Source organism: Drosophila serrata, unplaced genomic scaffold, assembly GCF_035046125.1.
Source record: "Drosophila serrata isolate PLE 108 unplaced genomic scaffold, ASM3504612v1 contig_127, whole genome shotgun sequence".
NCBI classification, from domain to species: Eukaryota; Metazoa; Arthropoda; class Insecta; order Diptera; family Drosophilidae; genus Drosophila; species Drosophila serrata.
Genome location: NW_028257025.1, coordinates 39,532 through 67,267, shown reverse-complemented (window position 1 = coordinate 67,267; position 27,736 = coordinate 39,532). Strand labels below are relative to the sequence as shown.

The 27,736-nt window shown below is 36.6% G+C and overlaps 1 protein-coding gene and 1 long non-coding RNA gene across 3 annotated transcripts; one reads left to right on the top strand and one right to left on the bottom strand.

The window, feature by feature from the left end:
* Positions 1-929: 929 nt before the first annotated feature.
* On the bottom strand, positions 930-21,094 carry CkIIalpha (casein kinase II subunit alpha). 2 transcript variants are annotated; one of them, XM_020957098.2, is made up of 3 exons: positions 20,860-20,992; positions 20,129-20,283; positions 930-2,278 (listed from the first exon to the last, which is right to left on the bottom strand). In XM_020957098.2, exon 3 carries the CDS (start codon positions 2,146-2,148, stop codon positions 1,138-1,140), a length of 1,011 nt encoding a protein of 336 aa, XP_020812757.1. In that variant the 5' UTR covers positions 2,149-2,278; positions 20,129-20,283; positions 20,860-20,992; the 3' UTR covers positions 930-1,137. The 2 variants fall into 2 exon arrangements, with proteins under 2 accessions (XP_020812757.1, XP_020812758.1); XM_020957099.2 differs by lacking the exon at positions 20,129-20,283 and having other exon boundaries at positions 20,860-21,094.
* Positions 21,095-26,998: 5,904 nt separating this feature from the next.
* Positions 26,999-27,626, top strand: LOC147644634 (uncharacterized). Its single transcript, XR_015270187.1, has 3 exons — positions 26,999-27,136; positions 27,213-27,293; positions 27,395-27,626. It is a non-coding gene; the product is annotated as an uncharacterized LOC147644634 (long non-coding RNA).
* Positions 27,627-27,736: the final 110 nt, after the last annotated feature.

The window sequence follows — 27,736 nt, the reverse complement described above, 5'->3', positions numbered from 1 at the left end:
TCATTGTGAAACATGGAGTTTTTGGATCTATGCGGTGCTGGATGTATTCAGTGGAATGGCAGAAGAGAGGATTGCCGCATGCGCACATACTGATTTGGCTGTATGATAAAATTACTCCAAACGAAATCGACGATGTTATATGCGCTGAGATTCGGATTTGCATGAAGTTGTCATCAAGAACATGATCCATGGCCCTTATGGTACCCTCAACCCATGTTGACCATGAATGGTAGACGGGAAGTGTTCCAAGCGATATCCTCGAGCATTTGCAGCCAGCACCGTAACAGGGGACGATGGATATCCTCTGTATAGGAGACGGTCAACTGAAGATGGCGGGACTTCGGCAACTTTAAAAATGAGAATTGGTGATATTAAGGTGGACAATCGTTGGGTGGTTCCATACTCACCCCTATTGTCAAAATCATACAAAGCGCACATCAACGTAGAATATTGCAATTCCGTGAAATCGATTAAATATAACCGCAAGTACGTGAATAAAGGCAGCGATATGGCAGTTTTTGGTGTTCAGGCAGAAAATGGTGACAGCAATGCAGTACGAGTTGTCGATGAAATCTCTCAATACCAGGCTGGAAGATACATAAGCAGCAACGAGGCTGCATGGCGAATTTTTTCGTTCCCAATTCATGACCGCTATCCAGCTGTAGTTCACATGGCAATCAATTTGGAGAATGGTCACAGAACTAAATGTGCAAGTAAGAGTCCTGAATCTGCCTACGACAACTCTGACTGCCTTCTTCACCTTATGCCAGGAAGATGCTTTTGCCAGAACCTTGATGTATTCTGAAGTGCCCTCTTAACCACAATATGCCACAGAGAAACGTGGCAGGGTACAGCTAGTTATTTATGAATTCTTTTAAATACGAACCAGTTTTAAAAATTAAAAATATACAACCAAAAATAGTTCATAATATTGTAGAGAACTAGTCATTTTATTGTAAGAACTTGGTTTTACGTGGATGTATCTTTCCTCTATAAACAGTTAATCAAATAAATTTTAAAGACAGTACCTTAATTTTATTTTCAGATTTTATATTTTTCATAATTATTATCATAAATGTTAAATGGCTGCTATCCCGATCTTGAAAAACATAGTATTCATCAAAATGAAATCTTTTCCTATTGCTGATTATTGGGGTTCATTTGCCCGTTGACAATCGGTAAAAAATATGGATGAGCCATAGCTTCACGAGCAGTAAGACGGTCAACATGATCATAGCGTAATAATTTATCCAGAAAGTCGAGTGCTTCAGGAGAAACTAGATGTTGGTTATCAGAATGAACAAACCTTTCCCATCGCTTTCGTGAGTGCCTTTGCAGAATGTCGTGGAAACGTGGATCTAGGTCAATATTGTATTTATCTAAATAAGCGTAGAGCTCTTCGGTGCCCAGCACCTTGGCAATGCGTACCAATTGATCGTAATTATCATGACCATGGAAGAAAGGCTCTTTTCGAAATATCATAGATGCCAACATACAGCCTAATGACCACATATCAAGTGAATAGTCGTACATCTGGTAATCTACCAGTAACTCGGGTCCTTTGAAATACCGAGATGCTACGCGAACATTATACTCTTGACCAGGATGATAAAATTCAGCGAGGCCCCAATCTATAAGACGTAGTTTACGGTTTTCATGATCGATCATTACATTATGGGGCTTGACATCACGATGCATAATTCCCATGCTGTGGCAGTAGTCAAGAGCCTTCAAAAGCTCAAACAAATAGTATCGAATCTCATAATCAGTTAATGTTTGGTAAAGTTGTTTAAAGTCCGTGTTGTTGACGTGTTCAAAAATTAATGCCGGCGTCCGAGACACTGGATCCTTGACAACAGCTAGCAAAGTTATAATATTAGTTCCACCGCGCAAATTCTCCAAAATCTTAATTTCCCGCTTAATCTTCTTCTTTTTTACGGGTTTTAAAATTTTAACCACGCACTTCTCTGTGGTAGTAATATTAATAGCCTCGAATACCTCAGAATACTTTCCACGTCCTAATTTACGGACCAATTGATAATCGTCTTGATTTCCCCAATCGACAACATAATTTTCATAATCCCAATATTCATCTGGTTTGTGTGCATTCACATCTGTGTACACACGAGCTGCACTTGGGAGAGTCATTTCCTCCAAAAAATCGGTCTTTGTTTGCTTTGCTGTTAAAAAAGCTTCGTGAATTACCACCAAGTCTTCGTGAGATGATTGAGTTTTAAATCGATTGGTCCAAGAAACAATATAAAGATTGTTTGACAGTCTGAAAGAAAAAATATTTATTAATAGAGACAATATTATATAGGGATTCAGTTTGGGGCTGTGTATTTTTTGTGATAAAATAAATATGAACATGGAACACTTAAAAAACTGGGCGGAAGTAGATGTGCGCTGAAGCTATCGTAAAGCTCAGCAGCATGTATACGAGGTGTGATCAAAAAGTAAGGTGACTTTTCAAATTTCTCGGGCTACATATTTTCGATTATCGATTTTTTTGTTTTGTTATGTTGGTACACTCTTCCCTAACATCTGAACCAAGTTTCAAGTGAATCCTCTCTTTTTTTATGGTTGTGAGAGGCGTAAAGGTTACAAGTTATTTTGCGTGCTCGTCGATTTTTTTTTCTATCACAAAAAATATGGGATCAAAGGATTTGCATAAAATTGTGTAAAAAATAAAATTAAGTGCTCTGAAACACTTTAAATGTTGATAGTGGCATACGGTGAAACTGTTCTGAGTAAAAAAAAAAATTTGACAATTGGTACAAACTCTTCCAAGATGGCCGGGAAGATGCCAATGACGATCCTCGCTCTGGACGCCCAAGCACGTCAGCAACTGATGAAAACGTTCAAGCAGTGAAGAAAAATTTTTTGGAAAATCTTTGAATCACTATCAGAGAAGTTGCTGAAGATGTCGGTATATCGCTTGGCTCGTGCCATGAAATTTTTTCAATCGTTTTGGGCATGAGACGTCTCAGCGAAGTTTGTTCCGAAATTGCTGAATTTTGACCAACAGAAACGTCGCATGAGCATAGCTCAAGAGTTGTTGAATGACGTCATCGACGACCCAGATTTACTCAAAAGGGTAATAACTGGTGACGAATCATGGGTATATGGTTATGATATCGAAACCAAGGCCCAATCGTCCCAATGGAAGAGCCCTTTGGTCCAAATCGCCGAGCACGCAAAACAACTTGTAACCTTTACGCCCTCACAACCAAACAAAAAAGGGGATTCACTTGAAACTTGATTCAGATGTTAGGGAAGAGTATACCAACATAACAAAACAAAAAAAATCGATGATTGAAAATATGTAGCTCGAGAAATTTGAAAAGTCACTTTACTTCTAATGAGCTTGAAGTATGCGAGCCGATGCAATATTAGTAAGTTTCAAAATTGTTGTATGCCATTATTTTTCTTATCAATTGATTATACGTTCAGAATCTTTGAATAGTAATGCGCATTTCAAAGAAAGCGCACAGAAATTTCGGTCTGTGCCTGCCACTTCCTGCGAGTCGGAACCGCAGAACGCACCTGAACCCGGACATAGTTGATAAACATTAATAAAAATCTACACTTTATGAGGCTAAGTGAATAATTTTTCTGTTGTTAATACAACCATAAGTGTGTATTTAATTTTAGGTGAAAAACATAAAATGCATAAATGTCCCCATACATTGATGTTTTTGCACCTCTAGACGGAAGTCAGTAAATAATGTTGACATGTTGCGGAACACCCTAATAAAGACAAATTTGCTAAGAACATATTAAAAAAAAACTGCTATTGCTGGTGCCAACGCAAATGGGGAAGTTTCAACAGAATTAATTCCCAAATTTTTAGAACACTGAGCGTGAAAGTAAGGATAGACCATTTTTAAAATAATCTTGATCTGCGTGCAACAGATATGAATGTTGTCATTAACTTTGATAGCGCTAGCTTTTATATTCTTTGAGATCTGTTTAGACAAAATTCAGTTTATAAATTTATCATTGTGTCCGGAAAGTTAAGTATAGAATGTTATTTAATTGCGTATCAATGATTAACTTATCATATCTTAACAACCTGCACTTCTTTTAATTAAATTCGTTCCTATAAAATAAATTAACAAACATTTAAAATAATAAAAATGATTTTTATATTGGTCTCTGGCAGTCTGACAGACAGAAAACATGTGGTTAAACAAACAATGAAATAACAACAAAATAACTCCGTGGTTTACTTTTGCTCTCCCCTCGACACTTAGTATTCATAACGGGTTTAAGTTTAGGTGTAGGGTTAGATACCAATAAAACTAGTAATAGTTAGAAAGTGGTTTGATGATGATCATGAAACAATCGTAGCCACAGCTGCTGCTTGCATGTTGACGAGTTATTATTGTTATATTTTGGCAAAGTCGCGCCATTGATTTTAAATTCTTATTAGGTCGCTGCTAATAAACACTGAGTTAATTTTATTATATCCAGTACTGGATATCCGATAATAAATAAAATAATTAAGGCAACAAAGGAAGCTAACATCGGTACCCCGAATGAAAAACCAACAGCACATACGTACAATAAAATTTAATCTTATTTATTTAAACCTGACATATATTTGAAAAAAAAAAACAAGAAAGGTAAACAGCATGCCGAAGTTTACATACCCTTGCAAATAGAAATTCGATGACTAGGAATTAATACAATACAAATTATATAAATTTATGTTAAAAAACAATGAAGTAATTACATGCTTTCATTTCATTCACCTATTCATATTATTTTTAAAGTTTTACATTCAGAGATTTGCATTATTCCTCTAAATCTAACAAACGTTTGTATCGTACAAAAAATCCTTTACAAATTTGGGTTTAAATTAAATATTTATTAACAAGTAATAGATTTTTTTCTTATAACTATATCCTATAGCTGCCATAGCAGCGATCGATAAATTAATACCATAAAAAATTAAAACTTCTTCAGTTTTCAACAGATTTTCATCCAATTTGAGATATACATATACGTAAAGTATTGAGGTACAGTCTGATAAGGGATACACATTTAATTTAGGTGTGAATGGCGTTCGACCGATCGAGAGAGCAGAAGGAACATGTTGCAGTTGCAGAAAAGAAGTCATTTTCAGGAGTCGTTTTTGAATACAATTAAAATAGAAAGCTTATAGAAGTCGTTTGATTTGAATATCAGTTGTCAAAGTTGCTAAAGTCGTCTGAAGTTGTTGTTTAAATATTCCAATCTATATATATCAAAATGCTCTGTTCGTGTCTACTTCCTTTATAGACTTGAAAAGTTCTGAACCGTTTAAGCCCAAATTTTTACACAACATGCGTTGAGGTTCCAGCTCGGTTATTGTCTACTTTTGATGTTGATAGCTTATCTGCGTTTGCGAATATATCAATTTTTTAGCGTTTCCCCGTGCCCCTACTGCTGCGCCCTCTACAGGCAGCCAGCTGAATCGAAGCATTTCCTGTCAAACATTCAAAACATATTGAAATAAGGAATTGGAGATAAAATTTTTATTTTTTTGTTCAGGTTCAGTAAGAAACGAAGTCATGCCACCCAAGAAGTCGAGTTTGGGTCGTCGTACTCGCAATACAGAAGCAAACAGACGTAAGATTACGAATATGACTGACGAAGAACGGGCCTCCATCCGAGAGACTGAGCGGCTAAGAGCAATGCAGATGCACAACGCGGAATCAGCAGAAAGACGAGCAGATAGGCTTTAGAGAAAACGATTGAGAATTATGCAGTCGCGTTCTGCAGCAATCGATTTGATTCACTCTCAAAATAGTGAACGCGACAGGGCAAGGGTATCTGAAGCGCGTTTAAAGCTTGCAGAAGATCAAAACCTGCAATACAATCGGCTTGCATTCAGATATAATCCAACTGTTGATTGCAGCTCGAATCGCAATGTCGTTATTGGCCGGATGCATCAGGTCTGCATATACTGTCAGGCTCCTTCGATTGAATCAGACGAATATTAGGTCCGAGGAATATATCCATTTGCGGGATGCTGTGATGAATGACCGTAATACAACCAACGTTGGAAAGCTCACGATTTTGCCATCCTCAAATATAGGTAGTCCACGCCACATGCATGAATATGCTCAAGATGCCATGGCATATGTTCGTTGCTACGGCCGTCCAGATTTATTTATCACCTTCACATGCAATCCAGCTTGGGACGAGATAGTACAGCTGTTATTTCCTGGACAATCATATAGGAATAGGCATGACATCACAGCCCGTGTTTTCAGACAACAGCTCAAGTCACTGATGGATTTCATTGTGAAACATGGAGTTTTTGGATCTGTGCGGTGCTGGATGTATTCAGTAGAATGGCAGAAGAGAGGATTGCCGCATGCGCACATACTGATTTGGCTGTATGATAAAATTACTCCAGACGAAATCGACGATGTTATATGCGCTAAGATTCGGATTTGCATGAAGTTGTCATCAAGAACATGATCCATGGCCCTTATGGTACCCTCAACCCATGTTGACCATGAATGGTAGACGGGAAGTGTTTCAAGCGATATCCTCGAGCATTTACAGCCAACACCGTAACAGGGGACGATGGATATCCTCTGTATAGGAGACGGTCAACTGAAGATGGCGGGACTTCGGCAACTTTAAACATGAGAATTGGTGATATTGAGGTAGACAATCGTTGGGTGGTTCCATACTCACCACTATTGTCAAAATCATACAAAGCGCACATCAACGTAGAATATTGCAATTCCGTGAAATCGATTAAATATAACTGCAAGTACGAGAATAAAGGCAGCGATATGGCAGTTTTTGGTGTTCAGGCAGAAAATGGTGACAGCAATGCAGTACGAGTTGTCGATGAAATCTCTCAATACCAGGCTGGAAGATACATAAGCAGCAACGAGGCTACATGGCGAATTTTTTCGTTCCCAATTCATGACCGCTATCCAGCTGTAGTTCACTTGTATTTCACAGAACTAAATGTGCAAGAAAGAGTCCTCAATCCGCCTACGACAACTCTGACTGCCTTCTTCACCTTATGCCAGGAAGATGCTTTTGCCATAACCTTGATGTATTCAGAAGTGCCCTCTTAACCACAATATGCCACAGAGAAAAGTGGCAGGGTACAGATAGTATATATATATAATTCTAAAACGGACGACTATATCATATACCTGCCATACAAACGATCGTTAGATATTAAGGAAAATGCAAAACTTTAAATGTAAGAGTGTAAATATAATATCTAAAGGTGAATGAATTGAAATTGAAAGCAGGCATTACTTCATTTTTTTGAACATAAATATATTTAATTTATATTGTATTAATTCTTAGTGATCTAAGTTCTATCTGCAAGGGTATATAAACATCGGCGTGACAGGTCAGCTTCCTTTCTTGTTTTTAATTACACTGCTTGGTAAAGAATAATATGCTTCAATTTTATTTAGTAAAATTGATGACTACGCTTTTTATTGCTCCAATTATGGCCCCAGAGGCACTTAATTGTTTTAATCCTTCGTGTACTTTCTCTCCTAGACAAAAATCCCCAAATGTTCTCCATAATCTTAATGTCAGGGGAGTAAGGTACAATTTAACATTTTGGTTTTTAATCCACTACTTTACAATCCGAGCGGTATGTATCGCAGCGTTGTCATGTTGGTATGTCCATAGAATATGACCCCATATATCTCAGAAAACTGGGGAAAAGCCTTTTCAAGCACACTCTTGTACACATTCGCGTTCATCTTCAAGGTGACAAATTGGAGCTCATATGTTCTATAGAAAGATATATAAAAACACCATTCCTTTCGCATATCGTGAAAATAGTAATGATATCCATCCGGTTCACCAAGGTTGAACTTCTTTTCGTCGAAGAAGTCCACCGTCTTCCACTCCTTGTTCCACGACATGTGTTCTCGGACAAATTGTAATCCTGCTTCCTTACGAGCATCAATGAGAGGTGTTTTTTTTTTTTCATTTTCATTCTCTTCAAGTGTTTGGCGCTTCGAATAATTTGTTTAACCGTGGCCACATTTGCACTTACTCTGCATTTTTCACTTTTTTTAAAAGCAGAAGGAAGCAGAAAGAATTTGAGACAGTTCGCAGGATAAGTCGTCTTTCCAATGCCGTTGTTGCATATTTTTTTTCCTCCATAATTTTCCCATAGCCTCCTTCATTACGAAAAAAATACTTAAAACTTAAATACTATTTTATGCTGTTTTCAACTAGATTCGATATAGCCTCTTATTTGACTTATATACACAGTTTTACAAAAAGTTGTAGAATAATATAAAATGGCTATGTCTCACATTCGATCAAATTCTGTTGAAAACTGAAAATGTTATACTTTTTTTGGTAAAAATTTTCCGATCATTCTTATGGCAGCTATGTATATGATATAGTCGTACGATTCGGCCCGTTCCGACATATTCACGAGTGAGAGTATATAGAAGGCTAACTGCAAAGATTTATTCAGATAGCTTCAAAACTGAGAGACTAGTTTGCGTAGAAACGGACAGACGGACAGAAGGACAGATGGACAGATGGACCGACGGACATGGCTAGATCGACTCGGCTGTTGATCCTGATCAAGAATATATATACTTTATATGGTTGGAGGTGCCTCCTTCACTGCGTTGCAAACTTCTGACTGAAATTATAATACCCTGCAAGGGTATAAATATGTAATAAATCCACCTGTGTATTCTTAATTATGTCAATTTCTGAGATTCAATGTTAAGAAGCGTCACGAAATAGCTATCGGCAGCTCACCAAAGAGTTTTTTGATCAACATTGTCTAATTAAAATTAAGCATTCCAGGAAGAGGGCCAAATTTTCGGTAGGATAGGGGTAAAATTTTGATTTACAGCCTCCTCATCAACAGCTCTACGCAGGAAAGCGCTTTCTTCGCGGGATGATTACTGGTGAGTGAGTAAGTGCTGGCTCGTAGCCATTATTTGTAATAACGGCCCAAATGCGCCATACTAAGTCCTACTAGAATTTGAGTCCCAGTTCCATATGAAACATGAAAGGACTTCGGCACGCCGAAGTTAATATACCCTTGCAGATAGAACTTCGATGACTTCCTGGATTCCTTCCATACAATATAAAATATATATATTAATGTTAAAAAAAACAATGAAGTAATACCTGCTTTCATTTCATTCACCTATACATATTATATTTTCAGTTTTACATTCACAGATTTGCATTTTTGCTCCACATCTAACGATCGTTTGTATGGCACCTATGTGATATAGTCGTCCGATTTTCATAAAATTTGCAACAAAATTTAAGACTGATATAAAATGGCTATATTTCAAATTTAATGAAAATCTGCTGAAAACTTAAAACGTTATAATTTTTAATTGTATTCATTTTTTGATCGTTCGTGATATAGTAGTAGGGTTTTTTTTATAACTTTACACAAAATTTAGATTAAAATAAAATGATATTTGAGGAAAATCTGGTGAAAACTGAAGAAGTTATAATCTTTAATTTTATTAACTTCTTTTATTTCTTATAAAATGGCTATGTATCAAATTTGATGAAAATCTGTTGAAAACTGAAAATGTTATACTTTTTAATTGACTTAATTTCTCGATCGTTCCTAAAGGAGCTATATGATATAGTCGTCCAATTTTCATAAAATTTTACACAAAATTGTAGAATAATATGAAATGGCTATATCTCAAATTTGATTAAATTCTGTTGAAAACTAAAAATGTTATCGCCACCGCGATTGTCAGTCTTCCGACAACAGCCACCGCCATTCTCATTCCTCTCAAATATCTCGATCGTTCCTATGGGAGCTATATGATATATTAGTCCGATTTTCATAACATTTTACACAAAATTGTAGAATAATATGAAACGGCTATATCTCAAATTTGATGAAAATCTGTTGAAAACTGAAAATGTTATACTTTTTAATTGAATTAATTTCTCGATCGTTCCTATGGGAGCTATATGATATAGTCGTCAGATTTTCATCAAATTTTACACAAAATATAGAAGGTTAACTGCAAAGTTTCATTCAGATAGCTTCAAAACTGAGAGACTAGTTTGCGTAGAAACGGACAGACGGACATGGCTAGATCGACTCGGATGGTGATCAAGAATATATATACTTTATATGGTCGGAGGTGCCTCCTTCACTGCGTTGCAAACTTCTGACTGAAATTATAATACCCGGCAAGGGTCTAAAAAAATACAAAATAACTCAAAATCAACGTTAGCACCAATCAAAAGCTTATAATGCTATATGTTGAAACTTTCATCAGAAAAAATTGTTTCCTTTTCACCTGTTACTTAAAATGCGTACAAATGTCGCGTGCGCGAGTTTATAAATGCCCATATATAAAAATAAAGTAAACAACATTTTCCCTTACTTGAGCAAATCCAAAATATTTAAATGGGTTAAGGTGACCACCAAGGCCTCTTTTTTTTTTCTTCTCTAGTTAATTGATAAAAAAATTTATTTTTCTTTTGAGTTCTAAATAAATATTATATATTTTAGTTTGATCGACTGTGAAATGCTAGAAACTTTCCGTCGTTGCTAAACTGAAGATCTGCTGCAAGTTTGGTAGATGGGTGATATATCGCTTAATAACTCCCATGTTTATCTTTATCATTCGCAAAGGGTCATTATTCGAAAACATTTTAAACCGAACGATTATAGCTTAGTTTTCATTATTTGAGAGAACCGAAGAGATAAGATAAGATACAATAATTATAAAAATTATGAAAATTTGACTACTACACTCCTGTTCATAATTATACGACACCTATGGAATTTTTGTTTCAGCGGTCGTAGGAGAATGGAATCACACAGTAGATCAAAATAAAGTATGCCGAATAATAGCACAAGGAGTTGTGCACAAAATGCGCTATTCATATCCTTGCTTGCATCACTCGTTTTCAAGTAACGGTAAAAAGAGCACACACGCCTTGATTTAGGCTACCCGAAAATTGTTTCAAAATGATACGACACATTTCATTATTTTTGTTTACAGCTAATATTTAATTGGTTTAATTGTTTATAACTAAATATTAATAGTTTATAACGGCGCCTTGTGCTTTTCCTACTTCAAAAATTCTTTTAGGCATTGAATTTTTAAGGTTTTTTAAGATATTTTGGTCCAAGAGAGACCATTGTCTTAATATTTCATTTATGAGACTTTTAACAGTCTGAAATGTGTTGTTGTTGGCGTAAACCCGCCTGGCTAAGATACCCCTGATGTTTTCAATCGGTTTTAGGTTAGGAGAGCAAGCCGGCCAATCCAAAACATTTATTTTATTGTCATTAAGGAACCGTTGCGTCTCTTTGCATTCGCATTATCCTGCATAAAAACATAATTTTGGTCCTTATTTTGATCCGAAAATGACAGAGGACGATCTTGTAACACATTTTTGTAGTCTGGACTTTTCATTTCTGAGCTTGTAAAGCACTGTTCAAGCGTACCAGACGCATGAAAGGCTCCCCAGATAGTCCTACGGGACACAGGACGACTGCAACACGCAGAAAGTGAGGCACACGATGAAGAAGAATTGCTTGCATTGCTAAATACTCGACGTTTGTCGCGATCAGATAGCTCCGGCTTTCTTCCAGAGCTACGCCTGACACCATACCCATCCACATTTTTCAAAAATTTGGTAATAATACAGCGTTTTCGACCCATCAGCCGGCATATTTGGCTAACATTAAAGTCAGACTCGTTATACGCCTTAATTTTTCCCTTCTCTCCTTCGCTTTAAAAGCTACCATGCGGCATTTTATTAAAAAATGAATAAAATTTTTAACAAAATTATAAAAAAACCAATAAACACTAAACCTTCTTCTTTAGCCGCAATAATTGAAATGTGTCATATCATTATGAAACAATTTTCGGGTAGCCTAAATCAAGGCGTGTGTGCTCTTTTTACCGTTACTTGAAAACGAGTGATGCAAGCAAGGATATGAATAGCGCATTTTGTGCACAACTCCTTGTGCTATTATTCGGCATACTTTATTTTGATCTACTGTGTGATTCCATTCTCCTACGACCGCTGAAACAAAAATTCCATAGGTGTCGTATAATTATGAACAGGAGTGTATATATATAGCTGCCATAGGAACGATCAAGAAATTCATACAATTAAAAATTAAAACTTTTCCAGTTTTCAACAGATTTTCATTTAATTTGAGATATAGCCATTTTATATTACTCTACAATTTTGTGTAAAATGTTATGAGAAGACTAACTACAAAGTTTCGAATGCTTGACTTCAACATATATAAAAACGCTTACAATGTAGCTTAGCATAAAGATAAGGCGACAGAAGAAGAAGAGATAGAGAAATAGATAACGAAAGAGAAAATCTAAGAGCGCAGCAGGTGCAGCCATAAACCCATGAGCGCATGATTAGGTGCTAGCGGTCTGCTCCGAACATACTCCCCCCGTTGGAAGAGGTACTGTTCCAACTTCGTCGGCAACGTGGGGCAGAACGGCTTGGTACGAATTTAAGGCCTCCAATTGGCCAATAACCTTTCCGCACTGTGGTCAGCAACGCTTGTGATGCTGCATGTGAATATTTTCTCTTATCGTAAGAGAGCTGTTGCATTGCTCTTGTAGCCAAGAAGTCAGCTGGCTTTACTAGGGCAGCAGTAGGATCCTTGACGACGGCAGCTAAGACAGCCTGAGGAGTTGACGCACTCGGCAGCCCTCCAGACACGATCCAACCAAGTTTGGTGTTCTGAAGGGTTGGCAACGCGCTATCCAAATGAAATTGTCCCGTAGCCATAAACCCATGAGCGCATGATTAGGTGCTAGCGGTCTGCTCCGAACATACTCCCCCCGTTGGAAGAGGTACTGTTCCAACTTCGTCGGCAACGTGGGGCAGAACGGCTTGGTACGAATTTAAGGCCTCCAATTGGCCAATAACCTTTCCGCACTGTGGTCAGCAACGCTTGTGATGCTGCATGTGAATATTTTCTCTTATCGTAAGAGAGCTGTTGCATTGCTCTTGTAGCCAAGAAGTCAGCTGGCTTTACTAGGGCAGCAGTAGGATCCTTGACGACGGCAGCTAAGACAGCCTGAGGAGTTGACGCACTCGGCAGCCCTCCAGACACGATCCAACCAAGTTTGGTGTTCTGAAGGGTTGGCAACGCGCTATCCAAATGAAATTGTCCCGTAGCCATTATTTCAAAAGAGTCCAGATCCAATTAGAATAGAATAGATCTTATTCGATCTGATCGATTGAAATAAGGATCAGCAAGCGATATATTTTGCGGAATTTTCCATGAAATGAGGCTGATAATCAGTGATACTGTTCGTTACAACCGCGGAGAATGAGGCACGATAGCTTGCATCCCGGGATTGCGCTACAATGTCGACTGCCTTATCGGAATTCAGAGAGGAATCCCCAATCCCAGAGACTAGGGTATGCGACTTTCGATAATTCAAATGTAGTTTGTTTGCTAGCCGAGAAGTTATGAAGTTTACCTGAGACGACGAGTCTTGCTCGGCAAGGCATAAATTCTCCAGCCTTATTTCTCACACATATAATAGCGGTTGGAAGCAACACGTAATCAATGGGCAGAATATTTGTGGGTTTTGGTGGAGGGTTCGATGAACGCGAAAATGATGCTAATGCTGATGAAGATGTTAATGGCTGAGAGTTCAGATATTGATCGGATGATAGAGATGAGACGGTGGATGGGACAGATGGGTCCTGATTGAAATGCAACAATAAGTGGTGCTTCAATTGACAATATTTGCAGTGCGTTGACTTGCATTGCTGCAAACTATGCCCCTTGCGCAAACAGCTGAGGCACAGGTGCAACTTTCTTTGTCTAAATCGAAAATGCGGACTCAAATTTAAAAATCGAGAGCATTTTGGCAAATAATGATCCCTCGCATTACAAAACGTACTTAGCGGAAGATTTGAGCTACCAGCTGAAGCAACGGAGCTATAGCTATGCAGGGCTTTTCCCACCTGCCGGCTTGGTGTTTGCGTTACCAAGGCTTGATCCATATTTTCCATCATCCTACACCTTCTCTGCAAAAACGACTCCATAGAATCCCACGTAGATAGATCGCTGATGGACAAATCCTCTTCCCATTTTTCCCGCGTCCTCTGATCGAGCTTAAGTGCGACGATGTGAATCAGCAATCCGTCCAAGATTTGTTGCGTAGTGGCCAGGGTACGGATTGCTCGCAGATGCGAATTCATGCAATCGCTTAACTCCCGAAGACCCTTGGCAGATCCCTTTTAACCCAAATATTGCCTGTATGTGGCCCGATAATTTAGAAATTTATTATCGAATCGATTTTTGAGTAAGTCCAAAGCCTTTCTATAATTGGCATTCGAGGGCTCAAGCGAACATATGGTCTCTAGAGCCACGCCGCCTAAAGTTGACCTTAGATATTGTAATTTTTCAATATCACTTAGCTCTTTATCATTTCCGATGACCGTGGTGAACGTCGCAATAAAATCCGGCCAATCAGAATAGGATCCATGGAACCGAGCTATCTTCAAAATTGGCAACCGAGGCTTCCTAGATCGGAAAGAAATATCCGGATGATTAATAATGTCTATGGATGTTGAATTTGCAGCGGTTGCAGCCGGCAATTGCGATTTGCGAAGCGCCGCTAAACCTCGTTTTATCTTCGCCTTCACATCCATGAACGCCGTGGAGAATTTGATCCGATGGTCGCTTGCTATCTCCGAAAAGTCCAATTTTTCCAGCGAAGTCTGTGCGGAATGAAAGGCTAGGTTTAAGGAATTAATCCACTCCAGCCGCGCCAGTAAATCAGCTTCATCAAACTGATCTACAGTCTCCGGGCTTATATAATAATTCATCGAGCTCAATTGCCGCAAAAGGGATTGGACTTTGGCTCGGTAGAAGTCCACTTCACTTGGCGGCTCATTTTGATGCTGAACCGAGTTTTCCGTATTGGACATTTTTACTTTCTCAAGTGAAAAGAATTAAAAGAAAAATGTCTGACCGCTTCGGTATGTATGAACCCGTTTAGTCTTCACCGCGCAAAGTTAGAGATTAATCAGCGTCACCGAGCTGCAACGGAAACTCGACAATGTTGTTGTTGTAATTGTCTGCCTCGCAACAGCGAAGTTTTGGCACACGCGCGCCTATGCTATATATGCATATGTATACATATGTTCAATAGGCGCTATTTACGACGCGAGCCACCTTATTATATAATGTTTGGCACAGCACAGCTTTTGTTTAACAGCGCGATGGAACCGAAAATCAGCGGCCGGCTATATGCACTCAGCTTGTTATGTACAAGGTATGTGTGTGAGTTTGCTTGTGTGCTTATGTCCGAATGCCAGTAAGCGACAGTGGAGCAAAGCGATTTATTTAAACAATATTAAACAGCGAACGCCGGGTTGCAGGCTCCGAGCCAAAGAATCACGTCGGGGTCTCCAGAATGTATATGGGGAAGACAACCAATTTGCCACCCTTGAGCAATAATTATAACGCACGAATAGGTTATTATATGCTGTGTATTTCGTTTTCGTTTGTTCTCTGGTTGGAGCTGCAACTAACGATCGAATTCTTGACTTCAACATATATAAAAACGCTTACAATGTAGCTTAGCATAAAGATAGACGACAGAAGAAGAAGAGATAGAGAAATAGATAACGAAAGAGAAAAGCTAAGAGCGCAGCAGATGCAGCCAAACACCCATGAGCGCATGATTAGGCGCTAGCGGTCTGCTCCGAACAACAATGAAGTAATACCTGCTTTTATTTCATTCACTTATACATATTATATTTGCAGTTTTACATTCACAGATTTGCATTTTTCTTCTACATCAAACGATCGTTTGTATGGCACCTACGTACATATATGATATCGTCGTCCGATTTTCACAATTGACACAAAAATTTGAGACTAATATAAAATGGCTATACCTCAAATTTGATGAAAATCTGTTCAAAACAGAAAAAGTTATAATTTTTAATTGTATTAATTTCTCGATCGTTCCTATGGGAGCTATATAATATAGTAGTCAGACTTTCATAAAATTGTAGAGTATAATAAAATGGCTATATCTCAAATTTGATCAAATTCAGTTGAAAACTGAAATTGTTATAATTTTTTTTGTAAAAATTTTCCGATCATTCCTATGGCAGCTATATGATATAGTCGTCCGATCCGGCCCGTTCCGACATATATATGAGTGGGAGTTTATAAAAGATTAACTACAAAGTTTCATTCAGATAGCTTCAAAACTGAGAGACTAGTTTGCGTAGAAACGGACAGACGGACAGACGGTCATGGCTAGATCGACAGATAAAAGATAAATACTTAATAAACATTTTGTGAAACTTTCAAAAAAAAATTAAAATGGCGGTCATTACGACGCCATTTTTGGCAGTCCCTCGGAGAAAGGTCCTTCTGCGTTGTCAGCAGAATTTCTTTCAGGATTTTTTAAAATAAAAAATGGAAATTGGATTTTTGGCAGACGTTTTTATAAAAAAATCCAAATTTCGATTCAAATTTCTCGACATTTTTTTTGAATAGTTACGATTACAAAAAAATCCTTTTAAAACCTTGTTAATGATATCTCGAAGACCTGTGTAAAATTTTATTAAGATAGGTTGAGTAGTTTGCGAGAAATCTTGACAACCGAATTCGAAAACATAGTTTTGAGAAAAACGCTTTTAAAGTTATACCTACTGAGCGCTCTGCTTCGAGCGAAACTATTAGTTGGATCCACTTAAATATTTTTGACAATATTCTAAAGATGATTTTTTGAAACCGTGAAATCCATGTAACCCCTGAAGTCGGATGCTGATGATAATATGACTCTTATTTCGACCGAGACAATGGGAGCCGTGAATACTGGAGTTGTGACCGCGACTGTCGATATGTGGAATGACCAGAATGTGAAAAGGGATTTTTTAGGTGTTAACGAAAAAAACTTTAAACTTCATGACGTAATCAAACCAATCAACCAAACAAAGGTTTCAAGTGCATCAAGTTCGTATTGTAAAACAATTTATTAAAGACTTACTCAAAAAAGAGTAAGTATTGAGCTTTGGCTTTACTTAATTATTATATATTATTCGCTCTTTGTATACTAGTATTCGAAAGAGTATGAAAACATATGTATGAAATGTTGCCTTTAATGACAAAAATTAAGTTTTCATTCGTTATTGTAGCAAAACCACGAAACCTTGAAAAATATTTCATTAATTTCCCATTCCTAAGATTAAATAAAAAAAGCTTCTGTAAAATTGGATTTTTTTCCTGTTTGTTTGTTTCCTTTTTTTTTTTTATACCCTTGCAGGGTATTATAATTTCAGTCAGAAGTTTGCAACGCAGTGAAGGAGGCACCTCCGACTATATAAAGTATATACATATATTCTTGATCAGGATCAACAGCCGAGTCGATCTAGCCATGTCCGTCTGTCCGTCTGTCCGTTTCTACGCAAACTAGTCTCTCAGTTTTGAAGCTATCTGAACGAAACTTTGTAGTTAGCCTTCTATATACTCTGACTCGTATATATGTCGGAACGGGCCGGATCGGACGACTATATCATATAGCTGCCATAGGAATGATCGGAAAATTTAAAAAAAAAAAAATTTTAACTTTTTCAGTTTTCAATAGAATTGGATCAAATTTGAGATATAGCCATTTTCCTATACTCTACAATTTTGCATTAAATTTTATGAAAATCGGACTACTATATCATATAGCTCCCATAGGAACGATCGAGAAATTAATACAATTAAATTTATAACTTTTTCTGTATTCAGCTGATTTTCATCAAATTTGAGGTATAGCCATTTTATATTAGTCTTAAATTTTGTGTCAAATTTCATGAAAATCGGACGACTATATCATATAGGTGCCATACAAACGATCGTTAGATGTAGGGGAAAAATGCAAATCTGCGAATGTAAAACTGCAAATATAATATGTATAGGTGAATGAAATGAAAGCAGGTATTACTTCATTGTTTTTTAACACAAATATATATAATTGTATGGATTCCTAGTCATAGAAGTTCTATCTGCAAGGGTATATAAACTTCGGCGTGCCGAAGTTAGCTTCCTTTCTTGTTGAAATTAAAGTGTTTTGCATGTCGGAAATGGGAAACTTTGATACCAGTTCCCATGAAATCCATAAAGTCCAAACCCAATCCTACCAATATATAAACAAAGTGCCTAAAACAACATTCTTCTCAAATCTAGTAGCTGGTTCTAATTCACACTATATTGAAACTATATTTGATAAAATTGAAAGATACTGCAGAGAAAAATTTTATTCTCTTTTGTCAAAGTTACAATACAATACCAATACAAGCTAGTAGCGCAGCAGTTGAGAAGTATTTTCCTTAGCAGGAAACATAATTACAGAAAAAAGAAATAGATTATGCCCGAAATCTGTATTCCCCTTTTTTTTTGCATTCTTGTTACAAAAATTTTAACAAACCGGTCATTCCTTTATTTTATTAAAGTTATTCTTATTTTATTTCTTTTTAATGTTTACTTCTCATGTTTAACGTTATAAATGTAGAATTTTCCATTTTAAAATAGTAAAAAACATAGCCACTAAACACAAGAAATATATAGAAATAAGTGTATTAAGTATTAATATGAAGTTCCCTTTTAACATGTTTTAAAATATTTAATATTTATGCATTTATTATTATAAAAATTAAAAAAAAAAAAACAATAAAACCGCCTTTAATTTCATATATGCAATGTGCGTAATTTGGGTGCCTCGAACAGCAAAAACACACACACGACTTTTTTTGGTGTTCTCTTTCACCCTTTTTTTCTTAGACCGTCTTGCTTGGACCCATGATAAATATATGTATGCGGACGATCTTCGCTTGTGTGTCGGGTCATTCGAATCATTGTGCTTAAGCAGTAACAAAAAACATGCGGGTGCGAAATACACTCGGGTGTTTTTTATTACCGCAATTGGGTACTATATACACCCGGGTATGTCAGACACTCAGTGTTTCGCTGGTGCACTTGTAGTTGTGGTGGCTTGTTGCAGTTCTTTCCCTGCAGTACCGAGCGTCATCAATAGGCCACTGTCATCAACGCGCCGACTGCGACTTCTACCGAGGCGACGCTCTGCCGACTGCGACTTCTGCCGAATCGACCCTCTGCCGACTGCGACTTCTACTACGACGCTCGATGTTTCATCGATGTGTCATCAACAAAACATCGATGAATTGATGATGAATTGTTAATGAATTTGTTGATGAATTGTTGATGAATCATCGATTTATTGTTGATGAATTGTTATTGATGACAGCCTAGGACATGCCCATGTTAAATAAATCAACAGTTTGTATGGCCTGTCATCGATGAAAAATCAACAGCACCCCTTTAACTGTAGATGAAACGTTGTTTTTTTGTAGATGACAGGCACTGCAGGGTTGATTCCGACTTATACATATATGTACGAGTCATCAACAATTCATCAACAAATTCATCAACAATTCATCAACAAAACATCGATGAATTGATGATGAATTTGTTGATGAATTGTTGATGAATCATCGATTTATTGTTGATGAATTGTTATTGATGACAGCCTAGGACATGCCCATGTTAAATAAATCAACAGTTTGTATGGCCTGTCATCGATGAAAAATCAACAGCACACCTTTAACTGTAGATGAAACGTTGATTTTTTGTAGATGACAGGTACTGCAGGGTTGATTCCGACTTATACATATAAGTACGAGTGAGAGCATAAAGAGCAAGTCATTCAGATAGCTTAAAGAGTGAGAAACTAGTTTGCAAATAATCGAACAGGACATGGCTATATCGACTCGGAAGATAATGCTGATCAAAAATATATAAAATTTATAATTTCGACAATGTCTCCTTCACAAATTTAAGACTAAAATTAGAACACCCTGCAAGGGTGACTGACTAATTATTTAAGAGTAATTTATGATTTTGTTAAATAAGTTTTGGGACCCAATAATTATTTCGACCAGGAATGGCAACAGGACCGATTTTTCCAATATCAGCCAAAGCCCTGATTTAGCTACATGTATGTATCTGTAAGAGTATTAAGACTTATGCACGATAAACATGTGCTGCAGTATTTAAAAATTTAGAAATAAATGTTGTAATTGAACGTACCCAATTTTTAATTGAACATCATAGCCAATAGACGACCGTTGCCAAATTTTCGTCAGGTTGCTTCGCTCTTGGGAATATACGATGGATCGTCGACGTATACCACTGATGGGAGCTAATCGACATTGAAAGCCGGCTAAGCACCGTAGAGTTTTGCACTAATTTATAAAATATATAAATGAACATAATTTAACTAAAAATAGCTTCTGCGAAATTGTAGGCCTTTAATCAATTATCTTAATAATTTAATCGAAAAAACAATTTTTTTTAAAGGTTCATTTTTGCTTTTATATACTTTTATTTTACAAGTAAATATGTGTATAATCATATTTATATTGCACAAACTGAGCGGTAATATTGAAACGTATAGTATTTAAATATATATGTACATTTAATAGAATTTTAATGTACATATGTACATACATATGTATATTAATAAGACTACAGCATTTGTTAATGTATGAACCAAATACATAAAGAACATTTCCTCATATTATTTGTTTAATTCACATTTATACGTAAATGAAAGAAAAAAAAGTTCACGGCTTTTCTCTTAAAGGTATTAATGAAATAGGAATGTAAAATGCCGCTTAATATTATACATACGTTAGTATAATATTCATATACAGACACAGGTACTTAACACTAAATATTGCTTGAATTAAGAACATGCACGAATATATAAATTTTAATATTGAAAAAATCAGCTTCTTAATAAATAAAGAAACACTTACATTTAGTAAAGGCAGCGTGCGTGGTTATAATTTTTTTTTATTATATGAAGGTTACACACTGTCTATTATAGAATTAGTAATGCATAACCTGAATACGTAAAGAAGCGGCAACAACTATTCAACACTTTTGAAACGTTGGATAAGAAACAAAAAGCTGACCTCAGAAATTGAAGAAAGTATTAAATATGACGAAATCATTTTGACCGTTAAAAAATTTTCACAGTTCATCCGTGTGAAACAGTTGGCATTTTTTGCAGATGTGAAACTTCGATTCCCAAAGAGTTAGATCTCGATTCTCCATCCGATACCAGCTAAATGAACAGCAGGGGCTCATTCAAAGCATAAACAAAGCTGGTAAAAATAGCTTCTGCGGAAAAAGTAAACAACTATTTTGGGCTGTTCAACAAAAGAAAACATGCAGATTGCGACAGATTATGTTGGCAATAAATTAAAATATATTAGATAACGATGCATAAAAAATTCTCTTACGATTTTTCTTAAAAAAAAAGAATATGCCCCGAAGAATATACATTGTGGTAGAGGCCCACAAAATCTATTCAAAATAAACAAAAAACACATAAAATATAGGAGTGATATAAATTAGCAGCAATTCGAGGCAATTTGGGGACAGAATATTTTGGCATATTTTAAACTTTGGCGCCTTCAATGTTCAATCGTTCCATGCAATCTTTAAAATTTTCATAGAGAATGGTCTAATTTTCAGCAAGAATAAGAAGAATTCACAGTTGGATCAAAGAACTATCGTTAAAACTATCGATCGAACCATCGGTAAAATAATGGATACTAAAATGAGAAATTTTGGAACTGCAAAACCCTATCAACTATCCGTTCAGCGGATAGAGGAAAGCATACGGACCAGTGACTTGTATGAGTAATATTTTTTAACGACAAATGTATCGATATATGGAAAAATAATTGGTTTGAAACGTTTTGTTATAGACGGGCTTCCCGTCAAGATAAAGATGATTGGGCTTATAAAAAAACTGAAATGAATAAGTGCAGAGATTTTCTAATATGCTCTATTATTAATTACTATTATTAATAAAGTGTGACAGTCATCAATCAAATAAATTTGTATTTTATATGGCGCATCCATTTCTTGAAAATAAATTTATTTATCTATTTCCATGATTGCAATACCACGCGTTAAAATTGTGGGTACCCCAAAATCTAAAATTTGTTGTTTAATTTTTTAATATTAGAGTTCCACTGAATAATTGCCATACAATTTTAATTATGGTAAATCCTTGCAAAAATAAAAAATCGGGTTTAATATGTGAGGCGAAACAGGAAAAAATAGTTTATATACTATTTATTTAGGCATGTAGAATCCAGTTTCACCATTTTGTTTATATTTATGATAAACCGAGCAATTCGTTCAGTTGTGATCGGATGGTAGATGCGATATGTTAAAACCGAAAAGCCGACATCGGCCAAAAGCTGTTTCACTTAGGTAGACTTTATCGAAATATATTATAAACTTAACTTTGAATTTGTTTTTATCGACATTTCAACAATCGATATATGCCAAGACAACATATTTCGTGTAAAGGAAGCGTCATATTTAACGCTCGTATTTTGTTGATCCTGATGGAAGATACATATCTTGCTCGGCAAATAAGTTTTTATTTATATAAGTTAAAGATTATAAGTTATTTTTCATTAAAAAATAATCTTTATTGATTTGAGTTGGATTAAGAACTGAATTTGCATAAGCTTAACAATCGTTTATAGGCTGCTTGTTGGTCCATCGCTGTCTCTGTTCTCATTAGCTGCTTATGACGTTTTGTCACTATTGGCCGCTTCTAATTACCATTGGTCAATGCATTGATTTTCACTTTCTTTTGGGTAGCGATCGTGGGACCACTAATCCGGAAGTTTTCTGAGTTGGTAGTAAATTGAACTTCTGGTTTCTTCACTTGGTTGCGCCATATGTACTGAGCTTGCATCTTCTTTGTCAACGATTTTAGAAACTAGATTGTTAACTTATACATACAAAAAACATTATACATTATACAATGCACAGTGGTTTCATCCATAGGCCAAAATTAAAAAAAAAAAATATCAACTAAACGTTTATTTTTTTTAAATATTATCCAAAGGAAGAACATGAGAGCTGTTGAAATATTTTTATTCAAAACCGAAAGTGTATTTTTTAGAATAGTTATTCCAAGTTGACGGTATTTTTCATTTGATCATTTATGTGTGTTGGGAATACCTTAATATATAGTAGGTTTACCAAAACAGCAAGAAATGAATGAGAATATATTTTGATCATATTATACTGTTCTCCAACAAAGTCCATCCGTGAGAACCAGTTTGGATTTTCGCAGATGTAAAACTCCGATTCCCATGGAGTTTCACCTCCATCCACTAGTCGGTATCAGCTGATCAAACAGCTGTGGCTTATCCAAAACAGTAACATAGTTGGTTGAAGTGTCTTCTGCTCAACCAAAATTAAATATTTACCATATATTTGGCTGTTTACCAACAGAAAAACTGAAGAGCGTGTACGATTTTGTTGGCAACATATTTAACCAAATTCGATGGTAAGAAATATGAGATTCTCAAGTGATTTTTGCTTCACAAAAAATAAATGCACCCTAGAGTGTGCACAGTGGTAGAGGATCAATAGAGGATCAATAGAGCCATATTTACTCATTAAGTAGAAAATGCAATTCATATAAATCAAATATTTTTTGGCCATATATTTTTTTTTAACTTTTAGTTTTGGTACTTTCTTTCCTTTCATTTTTCAATTGTTCCTTGCCATCTCTGGATGTTAACAAAAATTCTTAGCACGGATGGAGAAAATACAAAACTGATAGAATAATGTAGTGCTGGGTATATCAGGCAATGAAAAATGAACTAACAGAATGTGCACATGTGCTTCGGTTAGACGTGTCAAAAAGAAGTGAATTATTTATATAGTGAAAGTTTGCTAAAAAACGAGTCATGCCGCAACCGTCTAACAAAAATTCAATGAACTGTTAGCGAAATTTTAATAAAACACCAATCACAAAACCGGAGATCGTGATAACAAAACGAGAAAATCAGAGCTATTAAATGGAAGGTCAAAAGAAAATAAAAATTGAGAGGAAGGAAAATTAACTTATTAGGGAGTACACTATATACAAGCTAATTCGATTTACCAGATTCTTCAACGAAGAGAAATTCAATCGCATATACATTAACTACAAAATTAAAATAAAACAAGAAAGGAAGCTAACTTCGGCACGCTTAAGTTTATATACCCTTGCAGATAGAACTTCTATGACTTGGAATCCCAACAATATAAATTATATTTATTTGTGTTAAAAAACAATGAAGTAATACCTGCATTCATTTCATTCACCTTTACATATTATATTTGCAGATGTGCATTTTTCTCCACATCTAACGATCGTTTGTATGGCCCTTATATGATATAGTCGTCCGATTTTCATAAAATTTTACACAAAATTTAAATGGCTATACCTCAAATTTGATGAAAATCTGTTGAAAACTGAAAATGTTATAATTTTTAATTGTCTTAATTTCTCGATCGTTCCTATGGGAGCTATATGATATAGTTGTCCGATTTTCATAAAATTTTATACAAAATTGTAAAGTATAGTAAAATGGCTATATCTCAAATTTGATCAAATTCTGTTGAAAACTGAAATTGTTATAATTTTTTTTGGAAAAATTATTCGATCATTCCTATGGCAGCTATATGATATAGTCGTCCTATCCGGCCCGTTCCGACATATATACGAGTGAGAGTATATAGAAGGCTAAGTGCAAAGTTTCATTCAGATAGCTTCAAAACTGAGAGACTAGTTTGTGTAGAAACGGACAGACGGACAGACGGACAGAAGGACAGACGGACATGGCTAGATCGACTCGGCTGTTGATCCTGATCAAGAATATATATACTTTATATGGTCGGAGGTGCCTCCTTCACTGCGTTGCAAACTTCTGACTGAAATTATAATACCCTGCAAGGGTATAATTATACACAAACCAAATGCAGATCAGCCAGCACCTCATTAACTCAGACCAAAGATCTGCACTCGATGCGCAGAAACCGGTCATCCCGCACGCACGTGCAGCAATACACAGAGGATATTTTTATGGGTGTGCAGAAAAAATGACACAACAATTACGGAGTGCTGCAGTGTAGGGCCTGGTAACCTAGGAATAAATAAAATTTGCGGCACTGGCGACCAATAAGACCTGAAACGAAACCGTTCGTTTTTTCATACCTGGATGACATCGTAGTCATTGGCCGAGGCAAGAGGAAATTCTCTGAAAAACTGCAAACCTGAGGATCAAGCACAAATACCATTTTTTACAATCAATTTAAGTATCTAAGGCACGGGGTAAGCGATCATGGATTCTAACAGACCCGAATAAGGATAAGCGACAATTCAGGACTTTTCAACACCGAAAACCATAAAGGAAGTAAAGTCTTCTGGTAATGGCATCTTAGTACCCACGGTTCCTACCCAATATCATGGCGCCACCCGGATAGCGACAGACCTTGATTAAAAAAGAAGAAAGTTTGAATGGAGGAAAGGGCAATGCTGTTATAGTCCAACTTCACAAGCCAGTCCTCTGCAACGAGGAATTTTGTATTATAGGGAGAAGTATCTCTTAGGATTTTTCAATTCACAAATACTAGCCAGAAAAATGTTGAAGAGAATTTCGGAAGCATTGTGCATTGACTTTGCATGATAACTACCACGCAAAAAGCAGGGAAACACAACGTTTTTGGTAAAATTGGAACAAATTTTAAGATGTGTAGAACCCGCAGCAATTTGACAGGGTAAGCCAAACGTTCTTTTTAGGAGATTTTTATCAATGCCAGTTTACTAGCCGCAAAACGTTGGAAATGGTACCATAATTACAAAATATTTCCAATATGATATTTATGTTCCTATATTATGTGTAGGTGAAGTTGTTTTTTTATTTATTAATTAATTTTAATTATAAATTATTAATAATTGTCATTCATTTTTTTTTTTATTATTCTGATTTCTCTGTCAAATGTTTTCTGGATGGTCGACATTGCCAAATATGTATGCGAAGGTAGAGCGCCAAGAGAATAATAAAAACAACAACAACGCCCTGCCGGTTTAAAATTAATGTCGACCGAAGGGTGTGTTTTTTGTTGTTACGTTGTTACGCTTCTCTTTTATTTGACACTGGCATAAGTTAGATTTTAAATTATTATTTGTATTGGTGGCAAAAATATATATGCTTAAAGGGGGAGGTCCTGCCGCTAAAAAAAATCCTTGGAAAATGCGAAGGAAATCCCGCGTCGCAAACGAAAGTTATAGGTGGAAAAAAAGTTTAGGGCTTCGTGGGGGAATCGGATCGTCAACTTAATTTTGTTGCTTACATAGTACCGACAACGTTTAAATATAAGGAACGAGCTCCCGACCGATAAGGTAAGCTTAACAGTGCGAGAGAATGCGCCGATAGGTGAAGTGCGAACTAGCTGTCCCTGAGCTCGTTAAGTAGCGAGCAAAGCTCGAGGACTCGGCACCGGGCGATCACTTATACCGAGGAGAGTAGAGCGGGAGCTCGTCCACGTGAACGTTCTAACCCCGATCAACGAAGGCCGAAGGTCGTGCTTTCAATGGATGAAAATTTCAAAGGAATTTTCGTAATCCCGTTTGTTCAGAGCAGATTTCTCGCGCCTAATTATGCGCGCATAGGTGTATCGATGCACCCTTAGGCGCTCTTCTCTTTGTTATATATTGCTCTCTCTTCTTCTGTCGCCTTATCTATTAAGCAAAACTACATTTGTAAACTAATATATATTGAACCCAAGCGCCCGATCGGCAGTTGCAGCTCTGACGAGAGAACAATAAAACAAGAACATAAATACGGCATATAATCGATCTATTCGTGCGATAGTTATTATTGCTCAAATTCAGGAAATTCGTTGTCTTCCCCATAAACACCTTTCGGTGTCGGCGTCTTGATACTTGTAGCGGGAGAGCGCAGTGGTTTTGTTTACTTTCTCCTTGAGTGTGCCACCAGCGAGTATTGCGAGCATTTTTGGGCAGAGTTTCTAACGGGTTATTCGCGTTTCTAGGGTGGTAGTCCAGAAAAAGTCCGCAGTGAATATTCTGAGCTGTTTTCTGTAGCTTTCCTCGAAAGAGCTAGCCCCGACTGATCTGCTAGCGAGTATAGCCGTGACTTTTCCGCCATCGAGTATTCCGGGCTCTTTTCTGAAGTTCTTCTAGCCCGGGTTGCGTCGCCAGTGAGTATTCCGGGAATTTTCGGGTAGAGTTCCTAGTATGTTAGCGACGAACGTGTTCCTATTTTCCTGTTTCCAGCAGATTACTCACGCGCCAGAAAGTATTCCGGGCATTTCAGGCTGAATTTCTAGGACTCCTAGCTGGTATTACTTGGTAAAGGTGTGTAGCAAGTTTTATAAAAGTTTATGTGATGACCCGAGCAAGAATTTCCCAAAAATAATTAATTTATTTTTAATAATACTCATTAACTTTATCTATAGAGGAATCACGAGGGCCGTCCGGTTCAACCTAACATAACCTAGAGAGGAATCTAGGCGGAATGAGACGCCGACCACAGCGACCATCGCATCGTTACAGAATGGCGCCTGAGCAGAGACTAGTTGAGGATTTCGATTCGGTTCCAAAGCCTCGAATATCAAAAGAAATCATCAATAGTTTAGATTGTAAGCATTAAAATTTTGTTGGTCATTATCTTAATGACCCAAAATCGAATACACCATTTCGTAATTGGGGCCAAGTGGATCTCGTAGAAATGGCGAAAGAGAACAGAATAACCCCCAACAAAACTCACTCTTAGTCTCGCATGAAAGAGGATTTGGTAA